At 40.1% G+C, this 23,199-nt stretch overlaps 1 protein-coding gene and 1 long non-coding RNA gene across 3 annotated transcripts; one reads left to right on the top strand and one right to left on the bottom strand.

Moving 5' to 3' along the window:
- Positions 1-646: 646 nt before the first annotated feature.
- On the top strand, positions 647-1,750 carry LOC135077212 (uncharacterized). The gene is made up of 2 exons (XR_010258429.1): positions 647-1,280; positions 1,641-1,750. It is a non-coding gene; the product is annotated as an uncharacterized LOC135077212 (long non-coding RNA).
- An 11,286-nt stretch (positions 1,751-13,036) lies between these two features.
- LOC135077718 (beta-1,3-glucan-binding protein-like) lies at positions 13,037-22,899 on the bottom strand. Of its 2 annotated transcripts, XM_063972288.1 has the most exons (10): positions 22,732-22,899; positions 21,917-22,144; positions 20,977-21,161; positions 20,235-20,386; positions 19,569-19,723; positions 18,394-18,460; positions 18,336-18,363; positions 15,094-15,217; positions 14,027-14,169; positions 13,037-13,302 (listed from the first exon to the last, which is right to left on the bottom strand). In XM_063972288.1, exons 1-10 carry the CDS (start codon positions 22,874-22,876, stop codon positions 13,105-13,107), a joined length of 1,425 nt encoding a protein of 474 aa, XP_063828358.1. In that variant the 5' UTR covers positions 22,877-22,899; the 3' UTR covers positions 13,037-13,104. The 2 variants fall into 2 exon arrangements, with proteins under 2 accessions (XP_063828358.1, XP_063828357.1); XM_063972287.1 differs by having other exon boundaries at positions 18,336-18,460; positions 22,732-22,897.
- Positions 22,900-23,199: the final 300 nt, after the last annotated feature.

Below are 23,199 nucleotides of genomic sequence, written 5' to 3'. Positions count from 1 at the left end.
AAATATTGCGTTTTTACACCCCTGTTTTTAGTGCACACATAATAAATTATAGCGTAGAATTCAGCTTGAAATACTGTAGCAAACCTCCTTAAACGTTCACTGTGTTCGTAGTGTTTACAGTAGACTCCCGGTCCCGTTCCCAAGGCCAGGCTATCTTGGCTTGGAGCTGTCAGTAAAACAGATTAGGCTGTTCTGTTGGGATTTTGGTCCTCTTTTCTAGTTGTCCCTTGTTCAATATCTATCCACTTATTAGCTCAATCCACTGTTTTTTTCAGTCGACTGATATTGTTTTAGATCAAGTACCTCCTACTATTACTACATGCTTGACTATGAACGAGTGCTGTAAGTGCCCACCAACCTAGGCAGTTTTGTATCAGTATATCAAGGGCAGTAATTATGTCCTTATGATTTTTTTAAGTTATTTAAAATTTAGTTGGTTCAAGGGGTTCGCGTATAGGGTCAGTTGCAAGCAACCGACTCAGGCTTCCCTTTACCTGACTGGTTGGGGGTGGATCAGAATTGATAGCAACATGGAGCCTACATGGACCAATTACCCGTAGCTGCCGAAGCTTGTCTGGAAAAGGTGAGATGTTAGTGCAAGAAGTAGTGCAGAAGCTGGTGCTGTCTGAAAAAACAACTACATATGAGTATTTCTCAAAAAAAATGTACATTTTGAAAAAAAAAAGTGTGCTTTGAAACAGTTCAAAAGTTTTATATTTATAAATCATCACACAAAAAAAACACACACACAATTTTGAAGGATGAATATTAATCTTTAAGATAACGAAGAATTATAGCTATAATCCTACTTATTACCAAATATTTAGATATTTTAAAAATAGTCCTTTTTTACCTTTCATACAAAAACCTGTTTGCCACCCTAGCTTTTTCATGTATTTTTGTTTCATAAAATGCGATACGTAACTAAATTATTGTAAATTTCTTTGTATTATCGTTCTATAGTAATCGCAGTTTCTGTATCAAATTGATTTTCTATGGGGTGTCATAATGAATTGGCAATTTAAAGCAAAAAAACAAAATGAGTCGCTCTCATTTACTATTTCGTTATTTACTCTTTAGTTACGATTTATTTCTACTTTCCCATGGTTTCTGAACAATTCCGTATTTATTTTACACGGACAATAATAGCTGCACTCTGAGTGGCTGTTGGCCTGACGTCTCCGCCATAACATCTATCGCGAAAATTAGTGAAAACGTGTGTGTTTTGTGGGATTACTTTTTCGTAACAGGCAGTAAAATCAGCGATTTTATATAGAACGGTAAGTCTTCATTTAACCATTTTTTGTAATACGTGTGGTACGAACATTTAGTAAGCTTTTATATTTGCTGTAACAAATTTTATCAAAAAAATACTTGTTTCTGATCTCATTTTGTCTAATATTTCGTTACGTTTTTTGCGAATTTCGTTACGTTACGAAAAAGTACAACATAATGCTGAGTGTATACTGTTATTACCTGACTAAGCATAGTAATATTCACTACTTAATTTATTTCAAAAAATATAGAGCGTTAATAACAAAAGGATTGGATACTATCTGCTTAACAGAAGTGCCACCAGCAAAAAAATATCAAATCATTTAGATTACGTTTTTATGTGATTACTTCTTTTGTTTTTTTAGGAATGCCGCCAAAAACCAATGCCGAAAGGCAAAAAGCTTACAGAGAACGACTCAAAATGGATAAACATGATGGAACAAAAATAATTTTATTAAAATAGTATGAATGATTACTCCCTTATTTTATTTCTAACCCCTTAATATTACCCCGTATTTGGGTGCATACTTACAAATATTTCGAATTGAATAAATGAGGAGCATTCACAATATTTCGCCAATGTATAACAAGCCTTATGGCCTTACTATTTCGTTACTACCGTTTCGTTACGTACATTTTTTTTGAGAAATACTCATATAATGGTCACAGCCGTAGCCTTTGTGCTAAAAATAATCTCCCGTACTATGATAATATCAATCCTCACTTTCCTCACACTTACCTTTCCTTTAAGTCACTGGTACAATAGTATGTAGAAATAAAAATGTTAATTAAAATACTAATAATAATCATTAGACGTTTAGACAAATTCAAGTTCTTTATTTAGTGCTTTCTTCTTGTGATATTTTCAATAATAAAATGTATTTAAACTATTTTCAACCTTATGACTTACACATAGAGTTCAAAATTAATTGAAGAAAAAATACAAATCATGGTAGCATGATGTGCCAGAAACTCAAAATAAATTCTAAAATAATAATCTTTACTTGCTTATGAACCAAATAGTATGAATTCTTGGATAAAATATATATTTTTTTCCGACGCGCATCAAAATTCGCCCGCTTTGTCCTGAAGAAAATTTTTTTTTCACCTACTTTTTTCGAAAAAAGTACCATACAATGGTATATATTTATAATCCTGATAAATGTAGCTTTCAGGACATATTTTTTTTATTAGATTATCTCCAATGGTTTAAAAGTAAACGACGTTTATTTAAAAAAATACTTTTTGGTTTTTGTGAATTTTACTCAATATTTCTATTTTTTTGTATGAAAAGGCAAAAAGTTTGTTCTAGAAATGAATTCGCCATCCTTTAATTATCCGAAAATGACACCACACTTGCCCTAATACCCATAGTTTTAAAGATATGGGCCTTAAAGTGAAGCGCGGCAGAAGGAAACTTGCCCCCCCTCCCCCTGCTACCACAGGGGGGGCTCCCGATGTCTACCGACGGAAATCTACTCAGGAGCACCCAAAGAACAACTGGTGCAAAAATGAGCCTTCTATACCAAAGTGGAGGGGTCTCCATACAAATCATTGCACTAAATTCCCTACTAACGTATTGCTTGACTGTTATTGGTCAGTCAGTCTCGCCGCGCGGGGCAGTGCCTTTGTTGCGAGGGGCCGCTCGCGCCTTGCGTAGTTGCGTTGCTCGCACGGCCAGAGCCCCGATTACGGTAATTTTTAACGTCAACAATCCAGACACGCTTCTCGATTCTGCGATACGATTGGTCGTTCAACAGCGTACGTCAGCTGTTTTGACCAATCGTATCGCAGAATCAGAAACGCGTCTGGATTGTAGACGTTATAAAAGTTACCGTAATCGGGGCTCAGTTCGGTTTCTTCGGCCGTCGAATGCGCTTGCGACTTTTGGTTGTTTTCTCGTGCGGATAGTTAGTGTGTGAACGTGTGATAGTGAGTGTGGTAATAGTGAATGTGTGTTAGAAAGATGCCTAACCATACGTACAGTACTCGTGAGTACGTAAACATAGTTTACTGTTATGGGAGGGCACGTGGAAACGCATCTGAAGCCCTGCAGGCTGTAGGTATCGGGCTGAACATCCTACAGCGCACCACCGTACTGATGCACGTATTTTTGTTCTGGCTGTACAACGTCTGTTGGACAATCAGCCGATTGTGCCTCCGTCCGCCTCGTCTAGGCGTGTATTGTGTCGTATTTGAGGAACTTAAATACCAGTCTGTACGTGAAGGAATACTGGAGCGCGCATCAAAACACGATTTACCTGGCACGCGTTTGCTTGCACGTGGAAGGCCGTCAGTTCGAGCCACAACTTGTCCGGTTGGCAGTGTTGCCAACAGCTACCAAAGGCTCGTAGCTAGGAATTTAACCTTCCTATACCCGCGCGTTGGTCTCTCAGACCGACGAACTAATAATTCGGAGTTTTTTCAAAAAGTATTAACTCTATGACTTTGCGGTTTTTAGTAGCTTCATGATTTGTAGCCTGCCATTGTTTAGTGTTGGGCGATCGCTGCTGCCAAGTGTACGTGTGTCACTTTTTGCTGTTATTCGGTCTGTGAGACCGACGCGGGTATACGTGTTTCTACTTCAGGTATGTTACTATTGTTTTATTTTACAATATTACTCAATAAAATGTATTGTCATATATTAGTGGCGTTTCATATCAATTAAGTGGTAGCGCATTTTCTTACATAACTTTTCAATTCCTATCATTGGAGGTCCGAAAATATTTCTCATACAATTTGATACCATAATGATCATTCTTCATAAAAAATTTAAAACCTACATATTTAAAAACATAATCATTGATATTCATAATATCACTAATCATACGCTTAGTTTTTACTAATATTTGTTTTCATATATTTTTCTATACTAATGATCGAAACTCATAATCATTCAAATAAATAACTATAATATTCATAAATGTGATGTATCCTAATATTTGTTTTCATAAATTTATTACTCATAAGTGTATTTATCCATATTATTGAAAATCATGATGTCTATATTCGTATTAAATCGTATTTTAACATTAAATTAATTTGAAATGGTCCAAAACAGGCAATATTTTGTGCCACAAAACTAACGTGATAGAAACGAATCGCTGCAAAACCGACTCCACGTAGTCTTGTCTGCCCTACCCCTAGAGTGTAATTTAAAAGCCGGAGGCGCGGAGGGAGGGCAGCCCTCGCCCGCTGTAACGAGGCTCAGGCGCCCGGGTGAGCTGGAGCGGCTGAGGCTGGTCGCCGAGGCGCCGAAGGCGCCGATGGCGATCCAAAAAGCCGAAGCTGCGGAAGCTAGCGTGGGTGCCTGAGCCTCGTTACGCAAGGGCGGAAGGGCTGCACATCCCGTAGCGCCGGAGACGAGGAGATACCAATGCATGCTGCATGCTTGCTTTCATGCTGCATGCTCTGCATGCTTATCTACTCTATTAAATTATATATGATTTTTTTAAAGATACGAGTATGTCTGTTATAAAGTAAATTATTCTGAACAACAACATTATGAGTTGAAGTACCTATGTTCTTTCTTAGTAACAACATTATTAATTAAAACAATATGATCAATGAATGTTATGAAGATAAAAGATCTGAAAATAAAAATTATGTATTTTAAATGGTTCTTGGTAGTAACAGTATTGATAAAAAAATTATGATTACTAACTGTTATGAGCTCCGATGGTAGTAATAAAAATGTATGAATAAAAAAAGTATGAAAAATAAAATTATGAAGAGAGATTATTATGAACACAAATCGGTAGTAAGACAAAGAATAGGATTTAGAATTTTATGTGAGCCAATATAGAACCCAATTAAGTATTACTGTATTTTATTATTATCAATTTGTTTTAGCCATTTTTGTCGTCATAATGAACGAAGAAAGGATAAGGGCGCTGTTAGAATGTGAAGATTCGGACTCCAACTATGATGACCAGAGTGACAGTGATGAGGTGGTGGATGATTTAGAAGTGCAGGAGAACAACACCGATTCTGAGCAGAAGGGTGATTTGTCAGATGCAAAAAGTATTTTTGTCATTATACGAGCATGCAGTTATGGTATGTTCCGGTTATTATTCCACTGAAACCACTGGTGATAAATACTGTTTTGTTCTTTTATATTACTAAGGATACTTCCATTTATTATATTTTATAGTAATTTTTAGGCTTCAAAAGAAAAAAATGTTTATTTTTGTTATTAAATTTAGGCTGATGTAAAATTTTGTTTAAATTTTAAGTTTGATTTAGAGGCTGATTAAATCAAAATATCTATAAATATAAAATTTGTTTTAATTTTTTTATGCAATTATAACCTTAACGTATAATTCAAAGCAAATTATAGTACAATATAGTACACAATTATACTATAAAACACGAGCTCAACTTTCGGTCCGAGAGACCGTGCGCGGGTATATGTGTAATGCTTTTTGGCGCGGGTATATGAAGGTTAACAAAAAGTTGCTAGATTGAGTATATTTTTCTCCCTAAAAAGTAGCTAGAAGTAGCTGAATTCCGAAGTAAATAAAATACTAAAGAAATAAATCACTGCAGTTAATAAATCAGCTATAAACTTTTATCAACTTAACTTTAATACTGTGACTACTTAATTAACTAATAAAAAAAGACAATATTTTGATTTATCTGCCGAATATTATAATTATCTAAATTATGTACGAGAAGAAGATGTAGCTGCACATGATTTAGAATATTTGTCAAGAACGGCTTTTGGAAAAACGTAATTGTGACAGCACTGAGCGAATCTTTTATGCATAAAATAGAATTCAGAGTTATAAACTCATTCTATTCCTCTGTTTATTTTTTATTAAATTCATTTGGAGAACAATCTTTCTACCTCAGCATTTGAATGCGGAAGTGAAAGACATGTTATAGCGAGTTCACTTATGTCTTCAAATACTTTGTAAAAATATATTATAATCAATAGTTGCTAGAAAAAGTAGCTAAAAGTTTAGCTACAAGTTAAAAAAAATTGTAGCTGCCTGACATCAAAAAGTTGCTAAATCTAGCTATAAAGTAGCTAAGTTGGCAACACTGCCGGTTGGAGCGGCCGATTCCAGACGACGTCGAAGGGGATTAGTCGGTAAGTACTTAGTTCTAAACCTAAACAAATGCTAAAGGAATGTGTTTTTTAAATGTAGGAAGTGAATAATCTGGTAATTTTGTGAACAAACACTTCTGCGGTCGCGGTAGGTAGTGGCGGGAAAGCGCGTACGCTCCAATACACTCACACACACATTGTCATAGGCACGGTCATTGCGTTGCGTGGCGCGCTGTACATTGCGGGCTGCGAAATATTGTATTTTTTTAATCATAAAAATAAAAAATATTTCCCACCAATAATATTTTGTAATATTACTTGGTTGGGTGTACAGAAGGCGTAGTTTCAGTCTTCGTGATAGGTTTTTTTACACCCTGTACAGTCTCATTACAGATGAGCGCGGATGTAACATGCGATGTTGTGTGAGCTGCTGACGTACCTTCCTATCCAGGGCGTTAAGCTCAGTCAGAGTCCATCTTAGTATGCCGAAGGAGTATATTAGTAGAGGCATCACCCAACCGTTGAAAGCTTTTGCTTTGTTGCCGCCAGACAAAAGGCTATTAAGAAGTTAGTCGGCTACAAAAGCGTTCTTTCACCAATTTTTTTATGTCTTCTACCGATATACCTAACGATTCTGACATACCAAGATACTTAAAGGTCTCAGTTTCGGACAGAGATTTGAGTGTCATTGTCTCAGAAAGTTGTAAATTCGGAGAATTCACAACTTTTCCCGGTCTACATGTAAGACCGCACACTTGTCTACACCAAACTCCATCCTGATGACGTTGCTAAATACCAGTGTGGTTTTTAGCAACTTCACCAGGTCTTGTCGTTTTGTTGCGAACAACTTGAGATCATCCATGTAGAGCAGGTGACTAATGACCTCACCCCCTCTTCGTAGCCGATAACTAAGCCCTGAATCCTTTAACAGAGTGCGAAGAGGATTCAGTGCTAGGCAGAACCATAAGGGACTCAAACTGTCACCCTGGAAAATGCCTCGCTCAATCCTTATGAAGTTCAATGGATCAGGAGACCTCTCACCTAGGGTTGCCAGGTCCAAAATCACAAAAGCCGGACTTTGTGCTTCATTTGGCCGGACATTTTACCCCAAAAGCCGGACATGTGACCGGGGGGGGGGGGGGGGTGCAATCAATTAGTGTCAGCTCATGAGTGAGTACTATCATCATATCGGTTGCTAACCAACATCCTGATGCGTGCGCTTCATATGATTCTGTGGCTCCGACTTTTGCCTGGCGCGGCAACCAAATAAAAAGCCGGACAGGCCGGGCAAGGCAATATTTGGCCGGACAAGTCCCTAAAAAGCCGGGAGTCCTTTTTGGGCAGCGTTCGAGAGTGGACGTGCACAACACGTGCGCTCCAGACGGTCCGACCCGAAAAGACCCTTGCAACTTGCAAAGCCCTACCGCGTATAATACAAACGGTCGTAAACCCAAAGTGCATTTTAAGCCGTGGAACGTAAACCAACAAACAAAGTGATCAAAAATAACATAAGTACAAATCAAATTAATTAACATAATTAGTACAGTGCTGCAATCGTGATAATCAAGCGAAAACTAACCAAAATTAAATAACATGTAAAAATTAAATATAAAACAATACAGTGTTACAATAGTGAGAATCCCACGAAAACAAAACAAAATTCAATAATATAATAGGTAACAGTGTTACAAGAGTGATAACCCAAATATATAAAGCTCGATTCCTATTCTTAAAACTAAAATCGCAAATATTCTGATATACTTTTATCAGAACTAGCATCCAGTGTTAAATTTAGTATATTTAAAAAAACGCAGCATATGTACTTATCATAATATAATCATCTTCTTCCAAAAAAAAAAAAAAATTAACTAAATTAAATAAATTAATACATGATATACGAGAAAAAAAATCCGCCAACACAGTGAGTGGGAAAAGCCTCCAGGTACCAGAGCAACACCTAAGTCAAAGGAGTACAAAATCAGCTAAATCGGCGAAACCTGGTGAGATCTTTCCTTATTTTTCTATATTGACATATCCAATATCTACTGTGTTTACTCAAAAACTTAAAAAAAAAAAACAATATTTAGGTAAAAATTGTTTATACCAAAATTAACGCGCATACGAGCGCACAACTTACTGTCAATATAAATCCCAGTCGCAAAAAACAAAAGCAGTGTGTTTAAATCCTAGCTAAATCTGAGGCGCATCTCTTATAATAAATAGTACCTAGGTAGATTCAGTATTTACTTTGCTAACTAAAGATAACAACTAGTAGCCCTTATTTACTTCTCATTTTACATACCACTTTAATATCAAGGAAACGGACCTTTGTGCCGTAAAACAATAAATAGTCGGGGGAAAAAATCACTGTATCCCTGCAGATGTAAAGTCTTTAAATACATTCAAACAAAAAAAAAAAACCCATTGCACCAACTTTCCAAAGGCATATCCAGCAAAGGTCAACCAAAGAAACATCTTGTCACCATAAAAAGTTTCCAAAAAGCAATAACTTAATTCTAATATTGGACTAACAAAAGAAGATACACATTTAAAACAAATTTCTCACGAAACGCACACAAATTATCCCACAGAAACAAAAGTGAAACCTTGCGTAATATAAACAAAAGAAACCCAAGGGTCAGCAACATCTGCACACAGCTGTAATCCATTCAAAAGTATAATTACAAAAAAGAGGCGTCCTCACATAAAACTTTTGCCAAGGAAAAAAGACCGAAATACAATAACAATTTAGTCATAATTCACTAACCCTCTAGTTATAAGCCCCTTTCTACAGCTAAAAAACGAAGGCATACACTTTCAAACTACCTGGCGATGGAAAATATCTACTTTGAGAAAAAGCTTACCATATCAACGACGAACCTATGTATCCCAGACTTAATCAAAAAGCGACCAGAAAAGATCTTGTACATTTTAACGAGAGATATAAACCTAGCGGTGAATCAGCAATCAAAGAGCAGACTAGGTACCTGGAAAATCATCAAAGAAATCTTGAGCCTAAAAGAATCAGGATTACTGCCATATTTAACACATGCGTAGACAAATACTATCAACAGAACATCAGCTCACCGGAATCGAAAAATTGAAAGAGTAACCTATTTGATAGCAAGAAAACTCAAAACTGGAACCAAAACCTTACCATTGACTATTTAATGAAGAAATTCTATAGAAACACAGCGAAGAAATAAAAACCTGATGGAAAGGATGGAAGAAACTCAATGTAACAAAGATCAAGACAAAAATAAAGATCATTGAACTAAAAAGAAATCATACTAGATTACACCAAGGCGAACCGTTTAATGTTAGGAAAATATGAACGCGCTCCTAAAATGCCGTTTTTAGTGGCCCGCCGTCCGCTTACCGCATCAAGCACTATCCAAGAAACAAAAGAGAGAAGACTAAATTAACCCACCATAAAAAGAAATAAGAAAAGCAGCACAAGAAACATTAGATATTGAAAAATAATGTCAAAAGACAGCGAAAAAGACGACAAAAACCCAGAACCGCATAATTATATCGATGGAATAGTCAAAAGTGCAAACAAATCAAATAATCAAAGAGAGAAGATTTATTTAGCCCAAGATAAAAAAAAATAGATATAAGAAATATTTCACCGAGGGAAAACAGACAACAAAGAAGACGACAAAAACCCAAAACCACAGTTATCGCCGTAGTAATTAGTTTAAAAAAAAAAAGAGTCAAGTTTTTAAGAGGTTGTGGATAAATGGAACTAAAAATTAAACATCTACTATCCAAGAAATAGAAAAGAGTAAACAAACTCAATTATGACACAAAGAAATAAGAAATGAAGCATAACAAATATCTGACCCGGAACATGTGAACAAAGAAGAAGACTTCAAAAACTCAGTACCTACCTAACACAGACCTCAGGAGAAAAATGAAGATATTCTAGCAGCAGTACAAGAACCAATACATCTCACCAAAGGCCAGACCGCCCGTCTCATCACAGCAACGCTCAGTCCTACCAACGATATCAAGAAAAGTAGCATAAAATTGGGAAAAAAAAATGAAGCCAGTCTTGTAGCAGTAGAACTAAGAAAAACCAAGCCGCCTCACCAAAAGCCAGACCGCCCATCCCATTGCATCAACGCTCAGTCCCACCAACGATATGAAGAAAAGAAGCATAAAATCGGAAGAACAATGAAGCTAGTCTTGTAGCAGTACAAGAACTAAGAATAACTAAGCCGTCTCACTAAAAGCCAGATTAAGCTAAAGAAAAGAAATACAAGAAATATTTGACCTGGAGGAATATATAGGCAGAAAATAAGACGATACAATTAGGAGAACAATGAAGCTAGTCCAACAGTAATACGAGAACCAAGAATAAACAAGCCACCTCCCTCACCAAAGGCTAGACCGCCCATCTCATCGCACCACGCGTTTAGTCCTTCCAACGACATTAAGAAAATAAGTAGAAGAAATATTTAATCTGGAAGATACAGAGACGACAAAAACGTAGTACCGCAGATATCAAGAGAACAACGAGGCTAGTCTAGCAGCAGTACATGAACCAAGAACAACCAAAGCCATCTCATCAAAGGCCAGACCGCCCATCTCATCGCATCAACGCTCAGTCCTATCAACGATAACCCGTCTTTACCTATTTTCCTAGACCAGGCTCAGGATGCATATCTACTTGGTTGTGGTCGACCGGTTGCGGTTTAAAGACGCAGCGGCTAGTCGGCCGTCCTCTCCCATCCCAGAGCGTGTCCCTCCTTAAAATTGTGCCTCCTGGTATGCCGGTTTGACCGGAGCAGGCCTCGTCCTGGCTGGGTGAGCACTATCGTATCGTATCGTATCGTATCGGACAAGTCCCTAAAAAGCCAAACATGTCCGGCTAAAGCCGGACGCCTGGCAACCCTACTCTCACCACCACCTGGCTGCCGAAGGACTGTAATCCACTGCCCCATGCATGAGCGTAAAAAGGATCTCAGAGTTGCATCAACCTTATACAACTCTAAAATCCTCTCCAGCCATGAATGAGGCACCGAATCATAGGCCTTCTTATAGTCAATCCAGGCAGCAGAGAGAGCTTTCCTGCTCCGCCGAACTTGTTGGCTAATGGTCATGTCTATGAGGAGGAGCTCTTTAGTACCACGAGACCCAACCTTACATCCATTCTGAGCAGGGGCCAAAATGTTGTTCGTGACAATATGTGTGTTAATTTTTGTGGTCAGAATAGATGTAAGGAGCTTGTAGATGGTAGGCAAGCATGTGATTGGTCTGTAATTTTTTGGGTCCATGAGGTACTACCAGATTTGTAGAGCAAGGTGGTGACACCGGTAGTCATGAAGGCTGGAAGGGACCCGAGCTCGAGGGCTTCTTGAAATTGTGTTGCTAAGCGGTCATGTGAGCATCGAATCCATTTAATCCAAAAGTTGTGCAATCCGTCCGGTCCAGGGCTCTTCCAGTTCTGGGCCGTACTGATTGCACTAGTAACGTCTTCGGGGTCTATAACAATAGACCCCATAGATTCGATGGACTCACATTCACGCTCAATTACACGCATCCAATCACCCTCCGGGTGGCAATGGGCAGGGCACATAGTACGCAGAACTGACGGCCGATGGGGCAGAAAGGTTCTGGAATGGAGGCCGCGTACCGGAAAACGCAGCGTGGGACGTCCACCTACAAGGTGGACCGACGACATCGTAAAGGTAGCAGGGAAGCGCTGGACGCAGACCGCTGCCAATCGATCAACATGGAAAGCATTGGGGGAGGCCTATGTTCAGCAGTGGACGTCCTATGGCTGAAATGATGATGATGATGATGAATCACCCTCCGTATGTTCAACGGGCATCGACCAAATGCCACGCCAGAAATCAATCATGGTATTGACATCTGGCAGCTGCCCGTCGCTCACACGTTGATCAGATCCCTCCCATCTCCGGTACACCCTCCTCTGGTCACTTTGGAAGACGCGATTTTGCCAGTATCTGTTCACGCGTTCTTTGTAGCGACGAATACGGTTTGCCCATGCATAGACTTTTTGCTTTAGGTAGTCAATGCGTTCTGTGACACATGTCATGTAGTCCTGAGGTAGAACGCCAGTCCCAGCAAAGGCTTGTGCCACAAAACGCATGACTCGGGGGCGATTATTGCCCCGTCTAAAACAAATTAGCTTTGCAATGAGAGTTCTGAATGCATTAATACGCCGTTCGATTCGTATTTGCCACGTGGGTGTCATCCCGGCAGGACGCGCTGCTCTGTCCGGGTCCGGGAACTGGACACCAGCAACACGACAAACCGCAATGGCACCACAATATAGGATCGAGTGGGTATCAAATAAATTTGATGTACTATTAAATATCAAGTAATAAAATACATTTTAAATAAAGCCTTGAAGCAATAAAATAACAAAAAAAAATCGCATCGCTGTGGAAATCCTACGAATGACTGTTAATCACACTTTTGTCGAAATCATCTAAATATCTCTGACGACGCTGGTTCAGCCTTAATCTACACTAATATTATAAAGAGGAAAACTTTGTTTGGTTGGTTGTAATGAATAGGCTCAAAAACTACTGGACCGTTTTTAAAAATTCTTTCACCATTCGAAAGCTACATTATCCACGAGTAACATAGGCTCATTTTATTTTGGAAAAAAATATGTAGTCCACTCAGGCGAAGCCGCGGGAGGAAAGCTAGTTAGACAAATAAACAGCCAGACACTTTTACAATTATATTATTAGTCTACATTTTGAGTGCCAACACTCTGACTAGTATTACAATCACAATCACAGCGCGACCACTTTGACGTAGTCCACCACCAGCTCGGACTGGTTCCAGGTCTGTTGCCAGGAGTCCAGGTGCTCCCAGAAGCTGAGCATGGCTTTGTGGGCGACGTCTCTCCAGGGCTTCGCTCTGTCTCCGGAGTAGGCGTCGTCGCGGAACTCGCTTATGCCGCCCACGGCTACACCCAGAGTTAGGTAGAACTGGAAGAAAGTGATCGAATCAGAAATTAGGAGATCCGCAGGAGAATCAGTCACCGACGTAGCTCGCAGAATTGCTAAAATCAAGTGGCAGTGGGCGGGGCACATAGCTCGTAGAGATGATGGCCGTTGGGGCAGAAAAGTTCTCGAGTGGCGACCACGGGCTGGAAGAACTAGCGTGGGCAGGCCTCCTACTAAGTGGACCAAGGATCTGGTGAAGGTTGCGGGTAGAGCCTGGATGCAGGCAGCGCAGAACCGTTCATTGTGGAAAACCTTGGGGGAGGCCTTCGTCCAGCAGTGGACGTCATTTGGCTGACACGAACGAAGAAAGTTTCTTCGTTCGTTAATTGGGATAATCAATCGATTTAAGCAAATTATGCGTTAATTACATACTTTCAGATACCCTTTACCTGATATTTAGGTAAACATAGGCGAAAATTCCACTTTGAGAATGGGGTTTGAAAACAATATTAGTGACGCAGAGTTAGATGAGTCCCAAATTGCATCATAATTAATTTATGGACTAGAAGTAAATAAATATGACTCCTTAGGCTTATGAATCACATGTTAAGGTGATTCAAGATAACTTTGCGAAAATATTATAACGAAAATGTATGTTAAATGTCACTGTTTTACGCGTACTTAAGGTAAGGTAGCGCGGGGATTCCATTGCTTCTGGTATATTAAAAAAGGTTCTGCTGCAAAGAATATAAATGGCCTGACTTACATGGTCATCGAATGGCGCCAAGTTGGATCCCTTAGCGAGCAGCGTGCGAGGTAACGCGCATCTTTGCGGGAAGCGCTCGCGCAGCGCACGCGAGCCGTCCACGCGCGCCCACTGCTCACCATCCACTGACAGCGTAATCTGGTCTGTAACAAACACATTTTATGTATCTGGCTAGCTGTGCCCGCGACTTCGTACACGTGAAAACCCGTTTTCGCAACATTTTTCATTCTTGCTCTGCTCCTATTGATCGTAGCGTGATGTTGTATAGCCTATAGCTTCCTCGATAAATGGGCTATCTAACACTGAAAGAATTCTTCAAAGCGAACCAGTAGTTCCAGAGATTAGCGCGTTCAAGTAAACAAACAAACTCTTCAGCTTTATAATATTAGTATAGGTACCTACATAGATAGGACCTTCAAAGACCTTTTTTTGCCCAGGAAAATGGCCTATCCATACCTACCGCCGGGGGACGGCAGGTTATGTGGAGCTCGAACCCACTAAAACCTCGGGTGTTCCCTCTGCCGCATAGTGGTGGGCGCATTGGGTACTAGAAACAACTAAGGCGCTTTCCGCGGACGTCCCGCCCTACACGGCGGAACCCACCACGCCCCCACTTAATGGCGGACACCTTCAAAGACCTGTCTTTGCTGTACTTAAAAAAAATACACGCCTTTACCCTATCAAAAAATACCTTGGCGAAAAAAAAAACCATTTCGATCCACCACGATTTCTAGTCAATAAATGTACCTAGGTGTTTCTATTTTTTATTTTAACCTACTGCTAGGCAAAGACCGAGGATTTCCACAAGGGCCGGCGCTGCCCGCATCCAAATTACAGTTGTAACAATGTTAACAGCATTGTTGTGTTCCGGCAGTTAGAGGTAAGATAGCCAGTTCCTCTGTGGTTGAGGATTCCGGGTGAAGCTCGCTACGGCCTGATCGTCACTTATCATCAGGTGAGATACAGGCTAGGAGCTTCCTCGTTGTGGATAAATTAATTAATTACCTATTTTTTGAGACCGTCAACTTTCTTCTGGGATATTTTACTTTGGTTTATTGGGTACTTACCGGGCAACCATGTAATGGAGTATTCGTGGAAATCGTCCCCCCACATTTTTCCATTGGTCAGCACTTTATTTGTGAGCAGTTGCCCGCGACACTGGAAGTCCATCACTGGTCCTCCGTATAAAATCTGCCAAAACATAAACATTACAGATTAATCATCCTACATCTGCTGCTTACAACATAATAAAATTAAATGTTCTGTGCTTACAACGTTTAAAAGGGGATGATAAACTCTTAAAAAGAAAGAAATTTCAATTCTAAAGAAATTTCATAAAATTTCTGTTTTTTTAAGTTACGAGTAGAGCCAAAAATATCCAAGTACCTTATGGCATTAAGTTCGCCTAATGTTAATATTTTTGGCATTGAAGTATAAATAAATAAATAAGTACCTATGCTTTATGCCTTTTGTACCCTTTGCACCACCGGCCTGCACCACTGGTGGTGCAAAGGGTATTTTTAAATCCCTCTTGCACCACCAACAAATAGTGCTGTGCTACCATCGACTGTAAAACTAGTAGTAGACTGTAAAATACTTAATAATTTAATTGTTATAAATAAATCAAAACCTACCTAAAAGTTTTAATTTGTGTGTGTGTAAGTGCCTATAAACATTTCACTTCAGACCCACGATACCCCGGGCCTACATCCTACATATAAGGTGTTATTTTTTATACTGATCATACTTTACCAACGCATCTAATAAAATCATACAAATACAACCCAAGTGTTTTTAAAAAAAAATTCAGGCTAGTTTTTGTTTTTACTTTTCCTAACAAAAAAAAGATATTATTTTTACAACCATCCTGTCTTCACTCACTGCCTCTCTCTCTTTCTTTACTCATTTCATTCATACGAGTACGAACAATGGCCGCGCGCATTCATTCAACGTTCACACACATAAAGGTTAGATTACACTAAACCTACGTTACCAAAAATTATCACTCGTGAGTATGTACGATGTTACGTCATGTTAATAGGTACTACGCGCTGGGAGAAACAAAATCTGGCCACATAAGTAGGTAAATAAGTGTATTTTCATTAGTGTAATAGCGGGGGACTTTTCCAACGAACCGAGGCGAATCATCCGCGTTAAACTAAAAATTTAAAAAAGGATAGAAATTGGAATTCAATATCTACGGTTTCGTAATGCCTACGCAATTTATTTAGAGACGTAATAAAAAATTTATAGGTACATACCTATTACTACTTCGCTTCGCTTCAGTGGAAATGCACCCTAATATTGAATATGAATAGGTGTTGTAAATAAAACTCACTGATCAATTTTCCTGGTTTTAATTCCTAAATTATGATTTGCCATCACACTTAAGATTCATTGATTTTACTTATTCACACATTTACCTATTTTAGATGTTGTTATTTAAAGTTCCTAGGTTATTATTACACTAATCACAATACATTTTGAACGTCAAGCATTTGTTGAATGTTCACGTAAACACTGTCTTGCACTGTCTAATCTAGCCACGATCGAATTGAGGTAATGCTTCCGGGCTGCACACTTGCTTGCTGTTCACTAGACACCACGTCGGATGTTGTATTCACAATTCGCGCACTAACTTTTTTACGGAAAAAGTCCCTTTCGCGTAAACAAGCACTCATCTGTCCAAATCACACTGTAGGTATGCACCTAGGTAGACTTCCGCAATATCCATCGATAGAACTCGGTCGCGGTCGTGGCCCTCTGGCAACAACAGTAACTCCTTGATAAGGCATTCCGTATTTTTACGCAAAAGCCGCCGTCTGCGGCGCTCGCATCTGGGTACCGCCAGCACTGTGCCGGTGATTGAAATTCAGAACTTCGTCCTCGAAGCGCACGGGATCTCGTCAAGTCAGGATACGGCTGCGCTCCCTGAAGCGCTGCGCGGCTCCAAACAAGCAAGGTGTGAAGGTTTTCGACTCGTCAATGTTTCTCGTCGGCCAGTTAGTGTGCCCGAAACATAATTTCACCTGCGTTTTGTTATTTATCAAGCGCGGCATTGTAATAACTCGCACATACACTGCAATACGTTTGGGCGCATTGTACGGACTGGGACGATTATTTATGTTGTTGCGCTCCCGCATGCCGAAGCCGATCGGCGGCTCGGCGCGGGCTGTGGGCGCGGAACGACTGGCAGCGATATCAATATGGCCGACTCACGCGGCGCGGCACGTGGCAGCGGTCGTTGCCCCTCGGTCGGCTACTACGATAGTGCGTAAACGAATACTCACCGCGCTCAAAGGATGATTTATTTTTTATTTTTTTCGAAACATTCTTTGTCGTTTTACTCGAAAACTAGCCTGAATTTTTTTGAAAAAACTTTTGGGTCTTATTTGTACGATTTTATTAGATGTGATGGTAAAGTATGATCAGTATAAAAAATAACACCTTATATAACGAATAAAGTACCAGGGCAACATAACCATAAAGGAGCTATTTTATGATACATGTTTATTTCTCGGATCAACCAAGAAGAATTTGATATAGCTCCTTTATGATTATGTTGCCCTGGTACTTTAGGAATTATTCGTTGTATGTAGGTATGAATGGTTGTTATTAATTTTTATGTTATGTTGTCAAATCTGTCCAGTAGTTTCGGAGCCTATTCAGTTCAAACAAACAATCAAATCTTTCCTCTTTATAATATTAATATTTATATGATTATAGATAATTTTTTTACAGTTAATGGTAGCGCGGCACTATTGGTGGTGCAAAAGGGATTAAAAAATACCCTTTGCACCACCAGCGGTGCAAAGGGTACAAAAGGTGCTTGCTTTATGTATCAAAACAAATAGATAGTGGCATTTACAAATTTTGAACTCCTTAAAGGTATTCGTAAGTCCAAAATGGTTTCTTTGAACCTCTAGCAAAGAAACCATGGTGGCTTGCAGATTGCGGTTACAGTTTGCGGTCTGCAGTCCATCTTGGACTTGTTCCTTAATGCTAGGCCCATGCCTACACGACCAGATCGGTACACCCATGCAGCAGATATTCGTACAGACTTGTTTTTGAAAAGAAGCACTACACAGTCTGGAGCGAGCCACAGTTTGGGGCGGAGCCACGAAAGAATGTCTAGGCCGTCTAGCCCGGACAATAATAACTCGCAGATCCGTCCCAAAGACTTTGGAAGGACACCGTCAGGTTTTAGTGAGTAGGCCCTGCTCATCTGGCAGGGAGAGCCTCACAACACCCACTATTTCCCCCACAGGTGGGACATGCAATTTCTTTTGGGAAGAAGCACTATAGTTACCTTGTTCCCATACTCGTCAGGTCCCGCTCGTAAGTCAGCGTTACCGCGGGCTGAAGCTATCTTGATCACTCCTGAAGCGAAATGCGAACTGCCGTACTTCTTTAGAAACGGCTCTAGAAGTAATTCTGAAATAAAAAGCACTTACATTCTACAATCTTGTCTATATTCAAAGAATTTTGCATGGGAAATTCGTTAATTTTCACAGAAAATGAGTCATTTTTCCTATATTTAGGGTACTTTGAAGCGGAATATTCCGCCATTTGAACAAAAGGTTACTTACTCCCTGATTGTTACTGTGTATAGATCGTTTCATTCCCGAAGACGCGCCCCACCATTCTTCCGCTAATGTTTGAGTGTTATTGGTACACGCTAAATCATCCATTAGTGCACACGCACACTACAATAATGACGCTCGGATTGCTCGGATCAAACTCCCCGCACCCAGGCGCTTCCCTCAACCAAAAATTGATGGGGAGCATCTTCGTGGATGACACGATGTATGTATACTAGCTAAGTATGCGTATTGTTGGCGTCAGTTTTTACAAAACAAGTGATTGTTAGAGGATCCAAAAGGATTCCTCCATGGAAGCGGAAGAGCTACACTCGCACAGCATCATCATCATCATTATTTAAACTAAAGCTGTTTCCGAATCGGATCCAGATAGCAAGTGGTCTACACGCAGCAGCTTCCTGCAATTCCCCAGGTCTATTCATCTTGTGGGCTATCAGATGACCCGAATCATTTGGATCTAAGACACTTTTCTAAAAAATTTTGGACGCTATCTGGGGGACCAGGGATGATATACGGCTTGGAAACATGGCCTCTCAATATAGACCTTATAAATAAGCTCAAAATTGCACAGCGTGCTATGTAGAGGGCTATTCTAGGTGTTTCTTTACGAGATCGAATCAGAAAGGAGGAGATCCGTAAACGAATGAAAGTCGCTGACATAGCTCAACGGATCAGCAAGCTGAAGTGGCAATGGGCAGAGCACATAGTACGCAGAACTGACGGCCGATGGAGCAGCAAGGTTCTGGGGTGGAGGCCACGTACCGGATAGCGCAGCGTAGGACACCCAAAAGGTGGACCTTATAAAGGTAGCAGGAAGGCGCTGGATGCAGGCCGCCACCAACCGGCCATTGTGGAAATCATTGAGGGAGGCCTATGTTCAGCCGTGGACGTCCTATTTCTGAAATGATGATGATGATGATCTTGGGGCGCTGCCACTGCACCTGGATACATCCAGTCGCCCTGAGGCAGCTTGGCGCGGATGGTGACGGTCCCGTAGGTGAAGGCCACGCTGCTGGTGAGACGGCCACTGGCTACAGGCGGTAGGATGTTGGCGCCCATCGCTTGCCGGTAGCACGCCTCGGCGCTGGCGGTGCAACTGCAATAGCAGATGGTTGTGAGACTTTTGAGTCACCAGCCGGGTTAGGATAACTAATGTGCGCCGTGATATACTATTATCGACGTTAAAATGTATGGGCAAAATCGATAAAATGGCTTGATAATCGCTTATCGCGGCGCGCATCCTAGGCCTACTGGATGGCATAGCTCTGTTACAGTCAAAACTTACAATCGTTCAAAACCACTTGTGGTTTTGACTGATGCCCATGGTCAATATTACCTACTTTTGACTGGTTGGTAAAACTTTAAATCGGGCGAAACCATTTTTGACAGATTTTTTGACTGAAAATATCAGTCAAAACTGATATTCAAGGATTTTCGCAGTCAAAAGTGGTTAATACTCGGTCACAATCTTCTTAATATTGTCACAACTAGCAGTAACTATATGCAATGCTTCGCTAAAGCATTGGCCTTTGAGACTTGTCAGATCTATTAGGCGTTTCGTTTAAAGGACTGTAAGCATCTTTTATACAAACTATTTACTATCTTACCCACTGAATAAGTCCAGGCTTCCCGTGTAGATGGACTCATTGTTGAACCCTGGGAGAGTCTGCTGCAGCTTCGGCGCGATGTGCAGGAAGCCCCCGGATACTGACACGGGCCCGTTGGGAGACAACCTTTGGTATGACACGAAGGGGAATTCCTGGCAACATAATAAAATAAAAAAAATAGATTTCAAGTCAAAACCGAAGAGGCACCCCACCGATTTTTGGACGAGGGAAGCGCGGGGCACGGGGAGTTTTATCGAGAGCATTCCAAGCGTCATTAAATAATAATAATAAATAAATAAATAAATGGCTTTTTCAGAGCACTTCCAAGTAAGCAACGAAACGTTGCTTTGCTTATGATGTCAGCTATCTAGTCCTGCGCGATATTGCTGCTTTTAGAATAATAAACATTACCTACAGCTGACTTTATAAATAAGACTTTTTCATTTCTCCCTCATATTCACATGCACAGTATTCTACCACAGTAGATAAATAAGTAGGTGTACCTACACTGTGATTCTACTCTATGATTCTACACTACCAAATCTACATGGTTCCTACAAATCAAATTTGTGTTGAAAGCTTTAAGTTAACCAAATGGGTCAAATTAACGATTTAAGTCAAGTGTGTCCGGACCGTTACTAAATGCAGGCCCGGACCGTGAGTTTAGGGGACCCTGGGCTAATACTACTTAGGGGCCTACCTAATGTACTGTTTCGCATTTTCGCATAAAGGAATAGCTTACAGGATGGTTGATGGGTATGTACTGCTCGATCTGCCAGAGATCGTCCTTGAACGAGTCGAAGTTGTCTTCGAAGATGGTCTGCCCTGCGCACGCTTTGCCTCCGCGGATGCGCGTCGCTGACGGTCGGCAGTCAGGCGTGGGCGTGGGATTTGGGTCGGTGGGGTTGCCTGAACGGCTGCTGAACTCTGGAATTATTACCAACTACTTTAATCTAAATTCTTGATTAGTTACTCTTTCAAGGGTTGCAATTTGAAATTAAATCAGAAGTTACGTAAAAAAAATTTTAGTCATGATGTCACAACCTCAGTGACACTGAGTCAGTGTTAGATTGATTGGGAGAAGTAGGGATTCTTGGATGGGAAAACTTGGAGTGCAAGTGTGGTTTTGTTAACCAGTCGACGAAGTCGACAACGCCACTCTTGTAGCGGAGTTTTGAGCTGACACTGTGTAGGTTTGTTGTCGACACGACAAGAAGAAGAAGTGTTAAATTTTGTCAGCTGGAACAGCAAGACTTTATCGCATCTCATGAGATGCAGGTACAAGGTAACGAGATCTATTTAGGTATCTCAATCTATTGAGAAAGATAGGTATTGAGGTGAGGAAGGAAAATGACAATTTCTGCAACTAGAGAATCAATATTAGGCCTTGTTGGGAAGGTCGTCAGTCAATCTAAATATATAATTCAAAGGTGACTGACATAGTGATCTATCAACGCACAGCACAGCCCAAACTACTGGACGGATCGGGCTGAAATTTGGCATGCAGATAGATGTTATGACGTAGGCATCCGCTAAGAAAGCATTTTACGAAACTCCACCCCTAAGGGGGTAAAACGGGATCCACGCGTACCAAGTCGCGGGCGGCCGCTAGTGACTCATAGAATTACACAATTTTTGGTTATAAAACCCTAAAGCTAGAAGTTTTTAGGAAGATATCTCACCAGTGATAGTATAGGTGCGACAATACCAAATGGGACCCGTGTCGAAGGCAAACACATTAACGCAGTAGTTGACGACGTCGCCGACTTTCAGTTGGGCGTCTGGATTGTCGTACACCCATTGCCCGTTGGTTGCCTGGGTGATTTCGCCCTTAAGTCCGCCTACCGCGGTGCTGTCGAGGGCCCTGTTTACATTCCCTTGGAATACGAAGAGGGACATGCCAGGGGAATCTAGAAGCAAACAAAGCAAAGTCCTTAATTCGATTCCTAGTTTCGTCAATTTGGGAAATGAGGTAAAAAATGTACTCTGGTAAGTTTTTTACGTTAATTATATTGCTGTACTGTTCAAGCAATCGGGCAGATAAAAAAATATAGGATAGTAGGTACAATCTTTTTTTAGTTTAGGGGAATAACTTTTAGCAGTACATGTTACGTTGACTTAATATTCAATTTAATTATAGCTCTTCTTGAATTGAAAATTAAAAATAAACTTAAAAGTAATTTTTAGTTAAAGCCCCAAATAATTTTTTGCATAATAATATTTTGTCTATTGATATATTAGTAGGTAAATATAAAGTTTAGGTATCTGTATATGGTTCCTTAAGAATGTTTGTGCTTATTAAGTAGGTATTGGATACAAAAACAAAATAAAAGTTTATGGACCAAATAAATAACTAAGTATAATGATTAAACAATTTATTGGAAGTCGTTTCTTAAACAATACTTTAGCCGTGTGGCGGTAAAAACCCGGCTTTTAATGTTTACTAAATAAAAAGCTGTTTTCAAGGGCGCTAAATATTTAAAATAAATTAACTTACCAGGTATGGATGCCCTGAATCCTTTTGGGGAAAAAGCCTCGATTTTGACATCAGGGATATTGAACTTCTGTGCACAACAGGTTTGTAATAATATTGCTATGACGCACGTGTGCGTAAGCGCACGTCTGACCAGTGCGACGGCCATCTTGTCACTGAACGGGTTGAGGTGATAAGATAAACCCAAGACAAAGAGACAGTCCTGCAAACTGTATAACGTGACGCATACAAATGTGTCACTTTAAGCTTGAATTGTGAATTTGTGATGTGAATTTTGTTTCTATTAGACCTCAAATTATGTTGTCGACAATTTCCACTCTATATGTTGCTGCCGTTAAATGATATTGGTGTAATCTGATCGATCTAGTTTATTTCTAGAATCTGTAAATAAAACAATAAATATTATATCATTTAACAAACCCAAACCGATTAAATTCAAGTAGTCATGTAATATTGATAACCGCTAAACGA

This window comes from Ostrinia nubilalis, chromosome 13 (genome assembly GCF_963855985.1).
Source record: "Ostrinia nubilalis chromosome 13, ilOstNubi1.1, whole genome shotgun sequence".
NCBI classification, from domain to species: Eukaryota; Metazoa; Arthropoda; class Insecta; order Lepidoptera; family Crambidae; genus Ostrinia; species Ostrinia nubilalis.
Note: the sequence above shows the minus strand (reverse complement) of the source record. Positions and strands in the feature narration are given on the sequence as shown.